This window comes from Gracilinanus agilis, chromosome 1 (genome assembly GCF_016433145.1).
Source record: "Gracilinanus agilis isolate LMUSP501 chromosome 1, AgileGrace, whole genome shotgun sequence".
NCBI lineage: Eukaryota > Metazoa > Chordata > Mammalia > Didelphimorphia > Didelphidae > Gracilinanus > Gracilinanus agilis.
Window position 1 is genome coordinate 7,620,428 of NC_058130.1, and position 10,213 is coordinate 7,630,640.

The 10,213-nt window shown below is 54.9% G+C and overlaps 1 protein-coding gene across 1 annotated transcript; it reads right to left on the reverse strand.

Annotated features, from left to right (window-relative positions):
• Positions 1-4,698: 4,698 nt before the first annotated feature.
• Positions 4,699-9,998, reverse strand: RALA (RAS like proto-oncogene A). The gene is made up of 4 exons (XM_044656777.1): positions 9,879-9,998; positions 7,611-7,819; positions 7,191-7,365; positions 4,699-6,292 (listed from the first exon to the last, which is right to left on the reverse strand). Exons 1-4 carry the CDS (start codon positions 9,990-9,992, stop codon positions 6,170-6,172), a joined length of 621 nt encoding a protein of 206 aa, XP_044512712.1. The 5' UTR covers positions 9,993-9,998; the 3' UTR covers positions 4,699-6,169.
• Positions 9,999-10,213: the final 215 nt, after the last annotated feature.

Consider the following 10,213-nt stretch of genomic DNA (forward strand, 5'->3'; position numbering starts at 1 on the left):
TCGAAATGACTTCACCTCACTCTTTTTCCCAAGAGTGATCAGGGAAATACTTGCCATAAGCTTCTGGGGAGCCAGAGGAAGCTCTAGGGCTGGCAGCCCACTCCCCCCACGCAGGCCCACTCATGGTTGTAAATCTCTGACATCTCCTCCCTTTGCATTTTGTTCATTCCTGCTCTTAGAGCAGAGTAGAGGAGACGGCTGCAGCCGTGTGAATGTCCAAGGTTGGAAGGGCAAGCTGCCCCAGATCTAAGACATGAGTCCACACCTGGGTTTGCTAGTAGCCCCGAGGGATGAGGAGGGCAGCCCCAAAGAACCCCCTCTCACCATCACCAGGCGAGGGACTGACGTGGAGATGTGCGCTGTGAGAAGGGAATGACTCGTCTTGGTAAATGCCACGTTCAGAGGTGAACCTCATAGGAGAGAATGCTGTATGGGATCTGCTTGAAGCCGGAATCCTCCTTTCTTGGGACTGAGGGGACCAAGGAGATGGCTCGCCCTCTGGTCCTTCGGAAGTTCGAGGTTACCATAACTCCTTGGAAGCCCAAACTATCCCTTTGTAAAAGGTAGTTAACGAGGTGATATGGGGAGCGAGTCACCGCATCAGTCAGTGAGGCAGGAGAGAGACTACCTATAATTGAGGATTGATGGTTAATTGTGGAGAACGCTTCAGAAAGGGAGCTCAGGCCAATGCATCAGATGAAGAAAGCTCAGCGTCCCTCAGGAGTACTCCTAGAATCCTTCAGGAGATGTGGTCAGAGGCCACCAAATCGACATGGCCAAAGCCACTCTCTGCTGCTTCAGACAGGCCTTTTCGGGGGACCACAGGACATCCCTGCAGATGTCCTAATAACCCATCAAATCCAAGCTGACAGAACCGTCATTATTTTTATGTCAAAACATGCCTTTCTCCCTGTCTACCCAAATTTCTTCTGCTGTCATCAATATTTCTCCCAGGCTTAAACCTCCCCTTTTCCCGTCCAGTTTCTGCTGATGACATTATCTCATCCCCTCCCTTCTATATAGGCCCAGGGCCACCGCAGTCATCCAGGACCTTGTCATCTTCCTGACCCCCTGCCTGGACCTTGCATTCTAGAGGAAGACAACACATAAAGGGAAGTGGTAGCCAGGGGGAGGCGTGAATCTGGAAAGTCTGGGGATGATGAGTGGAGCCAAAAGAGGATTGCTGGAATTTATCCTTTGTATGTATTGGACTGGCACAAGAAGGACGCTGTTAGTCCTTGCAGGAGGAGCCCCTAGATGTGAGTCCTATCTAAACTAAGAGATTTCCCCTGGCTTTCCTCTAGCCTAAGAAGGGAGGCCTGGTAGGACAAAGGACAGTGAACCAGAGTAAAGCTTGAAGCCTTCTTTTTAGGGTCAGTCTCCCCCACAGTTGAGCCTGTGTGGAGTGGAATTTGGGGGGAGCTTGCACCCCCAGAAATCGCTCTAATGAGGAGACAGGAGGCTTAGATAGATGCTTGCAGAGAAACCTCGGCCTTTATTAGGAAGAGGAGAGGACGGAGGCACTGCTCGGAGTGGCCGAGCCAAAGCAAGCGTCCAAAGCTATTCACACGAATTCAGAACCGAGAGGAATTTAACGCACCGCACCGCTCCTCTCCTGGTCGCCCACCTCCTGGGTGTAACACGGCGGCCGCGTATGCCTTATTCTCTTTATCTCGTCCTGCCCTCCTTAAGTTTCCCAGCACTCTCAAAGCTATGGGAGCACCCCTGAAGTTGGCAATTTCTAAGTTGAGTCAGAATTTAGACATGGCCAAGGCCTTTCAGGCTGAACCATCTGGGACGGAGAGTAAAATTGTTAAGTTTTAAGACTTTTCCTATGGCAAATGCGAACCTGTTCCCATGGGAATAAAGAGAGGAGGGGGGGCTGGTCACATTAGAAAAGAGTGAATTAAAAGTACATATTTATATCAGAAATCAGGAAGACAGTAGGCTAAGCCTAGCAGCCTTGGTTTATCTATCTATATCCATCTATCCATCCATCTATCCATCCATCCATCTACCCATCCATCTATCTATCTATCTATCATCTATCTATCTATCTATCTATCTATCTATCTATCTATCTATCTATCTATCTATCTATCTATCTATCTATCTGTCTGTCTCTCTGTCTATCTATCTATCTATCCATCTCTCTCTCTCTATCTGTATATCTATATCTATGTATATCTATCTGTCTGTGTATCTATGTATGTGTGTATGTATCTATGTATGTATGTATCTATATCTATGTATATCTATCTATGTATGTATACATGCATGCATGTATGTATGTATCTATCTATCTATCTAAAGTAGTAGTCTAGGACTATATATATAAAGCTGCTTGGGGAGGGGGATTTCTCTCCCCTTCATAAGGAGGGGTGGGTATCTCCCTTCTGAAGGGCGCTGAACATTCACTCATTTTCTATAGGGAGCTGCCAATCTATGAATTGCTCATTCTAATGCATGCTGGGGATTAACGCCCACTTTCATCCGGGAAGTCTAGCACAAGCCCTCTGCTGGAATGGGCCAACAATGGAAGCCAACATCATCGGGCTAGAACTGGCAGGCTCAACACATCAGGCCATCCACCTCGTACCCCTCACTTTTGCTTCATGAACGCCACACCTGATTTTCCAATAATATGTTTTCCCAATTTTGTCCCTTGCTGCTTCTTGGGCATAAACCATCACTAGAAACATGTGGCAGATGCTTGGAGACGGCCTGACCTTGGAGGTGTCAATATTCCGCTCCCAGAAATGTACTTTTTCTGAAAAATTTAATTTTCTGCGTACACGTCATTTTTGCCTGTGTGTTCCCAGCCCCTAGAACATGGCAGGTCATTAATAAGTGCTTATGATGAATATTCATTGGATGAACTTCTGGCCTGGGATCCTTTTCATCCTGAGGCTGCCTCAGGCACTAGAGTGATGTCCACCTTTTCTAGGTTTGTTCTGCCTAAGACCCTCCCGCCTTGGCCTCTGCTGCACTACGGCGACGGGTGGCATCCAGCTTTCATGGCCATCACTGAAGGGTTTTCTAAAGACAACCATGAAGTGAATTTGTCTCTGGGGGAAATCCTGGAGCTTCTCAACCGGGTTGGTTCAGCTCTCCTTTTAAGAGAGGAAATGAATTGGAGTAAAACCAATCATGAAGCCGTGGAGGCCCATTGTCCTTATTTTCCACAACCAGGCAGGAGAAGCAGTGATGGGGAAAGCAATGAGAATGGCCTTAAAGTACCAGGAGGCTGGGCTAACGGATGTTCCAGCCATGGAATTTGCCTTGACTGACCCATGTGTCACTGCTCAGATCGCCTGTCACGGAGAGAACAGAGCCACTGCATGAGCCACCTGTTCCCTCTTTAAATGGGGGACAGCCCAGCTGTCCAACTTAAACTTGACGTTTTGGGCCATGACTCTGTGATGCTGAGGGGGGTCCCCAAATGCCCACCACCCAAGCGGTAGTAGCCTGGGGAGTGTCTGAAGCAGGAAGCAAACTCATTGGCCCAACGCAGTGAAAGAGCCCTTTTATAACAGTCACCCAAAGTGATGGCACTTTTCAGAGGACCCAAATTTGGACTAACCTGCTTTAAAGGATTTGGGCTCAGAAAAATCACTCCCAAGTTCCTTTTACTTGGCAGAGCTGGCGTGTTCCGATCATTCAAATGGATCTCCACCTCAGCTCATGAGCATTATGGAGTGAAAAGGAGAGTCGTTAATTGGCACAATTCTCCAAGGACAATGTCAGCTCCTGCGGGGCATTTTTTGTGTGGTCTTTTCACAAATTGGGTCCGTTTAGCTTGGAGAAGATGGAGGAGGGCCATGACAGCTGTTTTCAGGGACTTCAAGGATTCCTCTGGGGTAGAAAGATTAGACATGATCTGTTTAGCCACAGAACTGGAAGTAATAGGAGGAACTTACAAATGGGAAAACTTGGGAATTTAGAAAAGGAGTCCTGAAAAATGGAAGAGGTTCCTTAAATGAACTGGACTGCCTTTGAGAAAGTGGGATCCGCCCCGCCACTAGACGTCTGTCAGCCTGCCTACTTGTCAGCTTGTCTAGCGAAGATTCCTTTTCAAGTATGACTTGGACAAAATGGCCCTGAGGTCCTTCCCATTCTAAATTCTGTCGATTTTAAGTACCTACTATGTGCTTGACCCATACTAGGACTATGATAAATGTTCCTGGAATTGAACTAAAGGCATAAATTTGAAGATGTGAGGCCCGGAAAGGGTGGTGGATTTGGAATCGAGAAAAGCTGGGTCCAACTCTTGGCTCCACTATTCAACATGGCCGACCCTAGGGAAGACTCTTAGTGGCTCTGGAGGGAGCTTAGCTAGGCGGCCTCTAAGAGTTTTCTGTTCTAAATCTATGAACTTAAAGGGTCGTTTACTCCCCACTGGGCACGCTTGGCCGCCGTGCCTGTGGCCATCATTCTGGCTCCACGAGGGACGGGAACTCGCAGGCAGGAGCAGCAGCTGTGGCCACGTGGCCGCTTGGGCCCCATCGCCGGTACACGCGCCAGCCTGCGGCCCGCCTTCCACCCAAAACGCTTCCAGACCCATCTGAGAGCCTGCAAACAAAGGCCAGAGTTAAGTCAGTGCCCGGCAAGCACCGACGGTTCAGGAGCTCACGGCCGGCTCCGTGGCAAACGTGGCAACGGATCTGTGCTCTTAAACACGAAGGAACACCACAAGGCTCTTAAAAAACGGAAGTTTATTGGTCTTTAAATGGCTCAAATTGCAAGTAAAAGAATTGGGTCATGGCATCAGCCTCGGACAGAGGAGGCCTCGTGTCCGTCGGCGTCATAGCACCGGGGACCCAGGAGAAAGGTCTCGAAGCAAAGTCACAATGTTAGTGGTTAGGTTCCCTGGTCTGAGAAGACGGAAATGAGGACGATGAAGACGGACGGGCAGCGCCAACGGTGCCAGCTACAGCCTACGGACGAGATGCACGCACAGCCTTAGGGAGAGACGCCGCTTCTAGAGCGAGGCCGAGAGGGGTCCGAGGAGAGCCGCAGGTGCCGCTCGTGCCGGAACCCGTCAGGCCCTGGACGACGGGTCTGCGGGGGCAGAAAGCCAGCCGTGGGGACAGTCCTCTCGGCGCTCGCCGCGCTTCCTCCCGGGGATCCTGCGCAGGGCCCGTCCGCCTCGGGGCACGCGCGTCCTCGAGAGGAAGTCCAGGGCGAGAAGGGGGCGAGAATGTTCTCCGTTAGGGAACACACTTGCCCCTCCGGGACGAGCGCGGCCATTCGCGTGGGAAGAGAAGGTCCGGCCCGGCCGCCCCGTGCTCCGTCGGCGCCCCAAGGAGGAGTCCTCGCGGCGGCCGGGTCCCAAGAGGAGGAAAGAAGGTTCTCTTCGGAGGGGCCTGGAACGAACCTCCTGCGCCCGGGTCCGGCTCATCCGCTTCCATCACGGCGGCCCCGCGGTGATTTCCAAGGATCGGGGCCGGCACACACTCGGAATGAGGGTGAACCGTGGGGGTGGCCGGGCAGAGCAGCCCAGCGGCCGGCGGCACCCCCCGCCCCCACCCCAGCACAGTTACGGGCCAGGCGCCGGCGGGCTCCGGATCTCCAGGTGTTCGTCCATGGCGGCTGGTAGGTTAAGGCAGGTTCCGACGTCTCCCCACGCAAGCTGGCACCCCTCCTTCTGGGAGGGACCCCCGGCGTCCTCCGGGCCTCTCCCCACACCGCGATCCGCCGGACGCCCGCTTCCTGCTCGCTATGGTGCTCGCGAAGGCCGTGGTCAAGGCAGTAGAAGGTAAGACTTTCAATGACAGAAAATGCGCTGCCCGAGAACCTGCAGGAGCGGCTCCCCTCGAGCACCCCCTCCCGCCCACCTTCCTTTATCTCTAACAGGCCGGAGAGGCCGCCCGCAGCACGCTCGCACACGCACTCGCACACGCTCGCACACGCACGCACGCACGGGCTCCGCGTTCGAGGGCTGGGATCATGGAGGCGGGTATGAGATGGGCCGCGCGGCGCTTCTCGCCGAAGCCCCGCCGGCGTTCTCGTTCTCAGGGAGTGAGTTTCAGTGCGGTTCCAATCCATGCTGTGAGTGATACGTGACCGATTCCAAAATGGGAAAGTAATTTCAGTCGTTGAGCCTCCCCTGGCAATGCTTATAAGTTATATTTATTAGTGTGGTCAAGAGGAGAGGAAGCCGGGCCCATTATAAGATGCAGCAGCGCTCGCGGAGCCGCTTGGCCAGGCTTTTCCTCTTCTTCTTGCCGTTCTTCTCTTTGCTGTCCTCCATCTTTCGCGCTCGGATTTCCCTCATCAAATCAAAAAATACCTGCAAGGACCAAACGAGATGCCGTTAGAGCTCGCCGCCGGCAGATGAAGGGGGGCCCCTTCTCCTGGGGCCATTTGGGGGCTGGAGAGCCGGACGCTGCCCCAAATGGGCAAAGGCCGAGGCTCCCAAGAAGGGGCGGCTCCGGGACGTGTCTCTGCCCTCAAGGAAAAGCCCAGAAGCACCCCGCGGCCCATGGGGGACCAGCCCCAGAGGCTCAAACCCCAAGGGGGATCTGGAGCTTGGGGAACCCGGCCTCCAGGGGACCCCAACAACAATGACCCTGCCAGAGGGCCAGGAGAGGACGTGCTCCTGGGGCCGGTCACCACAGGCCTGCCTCGCTCAGGGCCGTCTGCTGGCCGCCATGGCCTGGGGGGCTACTGCTGACTGCGAAAGGACTCTGGACTTGGAGTCCCAGAACCTGGGTTCAAATCCCAACCTCTCCCAGCAGGACCACGAGCCTCATCTGTAAAGTGAGGGCATCCTGAAAGGGGAACCCCAACGTCCCAGCCACCTCTGTTCTCTCTTTAAAAAACCTCGACCCACCATCTTGGAGTCAACACTGGATATTGGCTCCAGGGCAGGAGCGGTAAAGGCCAGGCCATGGGGGTTCAGTGACTCACCCAGGGTTACCCAGAAAGTGTCTAAGGCCAAATTTGAACCCAGGACCTCCCCACACTGCTTGGCCCTCTGTCCCGAGCCCCCTGGTTGCCCCCCTTTATTTTTGGTGCGACACGTCTGATTGCCTTTTCTGGTAGCCAGACCCACTGGGGGGTGTCCAGGAGAGGGGCAGCCTCTGTCGGCTCCACCTTGGAGCTCCCCAAGGATCCCTGAAATCCTGCTCCGGTCCCCCCGGGGTCAGGCTCTCGGCCGCAGGAGGGCCCCAGCGCAGGCCTTTTACCTTATCAACGTTGGCGCGGGTCTTGGCCGACGTCTCCACGTAGTTGACGTTCCACTGATCAGCTCGGTTTTTGGCGTCTTCTATAGAAACTTGTCTTTTATCTTCTAAATCGGATTTGTTCCCCACGAGAAGGAAGGGCACGTTCTCGTCCTCCTTGACCCTCAGGATCTGCTCCCTGGGAGAGAGGAAGGGAAGGGAAGGCCCTGAGCAGAGCCGGGGCGCGCCGAGCCCTGCGGCGCTGATTCTACGAACCCGTTACTTCAGCGAGCCCAGGGAGAGCCGGCCTTGGGCCGGGCCTGCCCTCGAGGAGCCGCAGTCCGGCCAGAGCCCGAGAGGGACGGACGGCACAGAGAAAAGGCTGACCGGGCGGCCGGCACACGCCCCCTCCTGGCGAAGCTCGCCCGGCCGCCCGGGACGTACCTGAAGTCGGCCGTCGCCGCGAAGGACTCGAGCTCCGTTATGGAGAAGACACACAGGAAGCCCTCCCCGCTCCGGAAGTAGTTGTCTCGGATGGCCGCGTAGTCCTCCTGGCCGGCCGTGTCCAGAATGTCGATCTGGACCTCCTCCCCGTCCAGGACCACCTTCTTCCTGTAGCTGTCGGCTTTGGTGGGCTCGTAGTCCTCCACGAACTGGAAGAGAACAGACGGCCTCCGTGGTGGCGCCGTGTGGGACGGCAGGGCCGGAGAAGAGCCGGCCCGAGAGCCGAAGGCCGCCCCCTGCCCGCCCTCTCTGAGGCCTCAGCTCTGGCCCTGCCCATGGCCCAAGCCCTGCCCTTCGCAGTGGGAATTCCAGTGTGGAAAGCCCCTCCCTGCGGCTGTTTTCTGAACAATCTTAGCGGACCATCCCAGGTTTCACACCGGCAGTTCACTGATTATTCTGGGACCCAGTTTAGCTCCCGCCCGGCGGGAAGCGTTTCCCAGCCAGTCCTGGCCGTGCTGCTCTCCTTCATTCAAAGTCACTAACTTAGCGCCTCCGCCCCCCGCTGACCACCCCCAGGCCGCGCCGCTGAAGAGTGACCACCCAACCGCAGGGACTGGCACGGCGTCCCGGCCAAGGCCATCAGAGCCTTCCCCACAGGGAAGCGGCCAAGAGAGGACCCAAGAACTCCAGGGGAACTGAAGCCCGTGAAAAGGGCCCTCAACTGGGGAGGAAAGAGAAGGAGGAGAGGCGGGGGGGCCAAGCGGGGGAGGGGACAGGAGAGAGGGGGTGTTGGGGAAGGGGAGAGGAGGGGGCTGCACTGGGGGGAGGCCGCGCCCAGGGGCAGAACTGAACTGCTCCAACCATCCCTGAGAGCAGAGGCTCTTCAGCCTGCTTCCAAGCTGCTCTCCAACAGTCCTGGCAGACGGGGTGGCCATCCCAGGGAGGCTGAACAAATGGAGGTTGTGTCTGGGATGGATCAGAGGAGCAGGGCCTGGCACTGGGAGGTCCTGGGTTCTAATCTGACCCCAGACTTTGTGCCCCTGGGCCAGTCCCGGCCCTCTCCCGGCCTCGCACTCAGGGCTCTTCCTAGATGGACTCTAGGATAGAAGAGGCCCCGGCGTGTGCAGAGAGGGAGGGAGATGCCCAGAACACTGAACAAACAAACATCTAGTTTAAAAGCGGGGCCTTTGGGCCCTCCGCAGTCATGGAGAGGGTGGCGGAGGGGCCCACGGGGAGCCCCAGAGGGGAAGGGTGTTATAAAGAAGTAGATATGTTGTGGGAAGGAAGTAAAGGGATAGGATGATGTCGGAATAAAGGGGAGAAATATATGAGGTAAGGGATGAATGGGGAGCATGGGAAGGGCTGCTCAAACAGGCTAGTCACCAAGGCTAGAGGCAGAGGATTGGTACTGGGAGGAAATAGGCTGGGTCCTTCAGGCGGGGGCTATCTCTGAGTCAGCCAGAAGTAATATGCGTTTGGCTCAAAGGTTTTTGTTGTTAATTTCTAAGGTCCCTTGAGGGAGGAGACAAGAGACTCCTCCCTGCCAGTCAAACTAAAATCTACAGGAAGTCTACACTGACTACTTCCTGCCCAAAATGGATGCCCAGGTTTGTCCTCAAGAAATAAAAGTAAAGTTATTCCTTCTCTCTTCAGCCTTTGCCCTAATATCAAGTATAATGATTCACCAGAGACTTTGTGTAGATATCAAAGGGGATTTATTAATGTCAGGGGTAAGCAGAGGGAAAAAGGGTTTGAGGGTTTTGTAACTGCTGCTAGGGAGAAAGCTGGTGCTGGGGGAAGGGACACAGGAGAGGGTCAGACTGAGAGAGCAGGGAAGGTTTCACTGCCCTGAGGTAAAAATATTTTATCAGATCACTAATTAAGGGGATGGCTTGATTTAGTTTGTCCTTCCTGCCTACAGAAGCTAAAACCACGATGTCTAACCACCAAACCACCCTTCCTCCCAGGGCCCAATGGGGAAATCCGGGGAAAATAGCAGGATGTAATGGAGAGGTCAGGGAGAGGTCTAGAAAAGAACAGACCAGGTCCCAAAATGCTCCAAAGGCCAAAAAGCCCTTCAGTTGGAACTCCAGGGCTATTTATAGCCTAGCTCTAACAGTTTTCCCCTGAGCCCCCAACCCCCAAGCTGGTTCAACATTCTAAACCTTTCTAACTGACAAACTGTTACAATTGGTTTGCAAAAGCAAGGGTTTTTTGCTGCCAGCCTGCATTACCCAGGGCGGTGCTCTGGGCCTGGCCCTCACTCACCTCGTCGTACATGAACTGCAGCGTCAGCGCGGACTTGCCCACACCGCCGCTGCCCACCATGATGACCTTGTGCAAAGCCAAAGAGTTCTGGCCTTTGGGCTTGTTGGCCGCCATCTTTGGTGACGGAAGCGTCCGGGGAGGAGAGAAGACTCTAGAGAAGAAGAAAAGAAAACGTTCTGTCCACGCTGGCTCCTCAGAGGTCTGCTGGGACCCTCCGCCATGCCTGACTCCAGCCCTGAACTCAGCCCCCCTCAGAAATCCCGGACATGACTTAGGGGAGGGGGCGGCTGGTGGGCAGCTCCGCCTCCTGTGACCACTCTTATAGGCCTGTCTGG

Coding starts and splice junctions, on each gene's coding strand:
- RALA (XM_044656777.1), bottom strand. CDS start 9,992: ATGGCGGCCAACAAGCCCAAAGGCCAGAACTCTTTGGCTTTGCACAAG. Junction 7,820..9,878: donor TGCAGTTCATGTACGACGAG/GTGAGTGAGGGC, acceptor GTTCTCTTCCAG/TTCGTGGAGGACTACGAGCC. Junction 6,293..7,190: donor CCCGCGCCAACGTTGATAAG/GTAAAAGGCCTG, acceptor TGGTCCTTGCAG/GTATTTTTTGATTTGATGAG.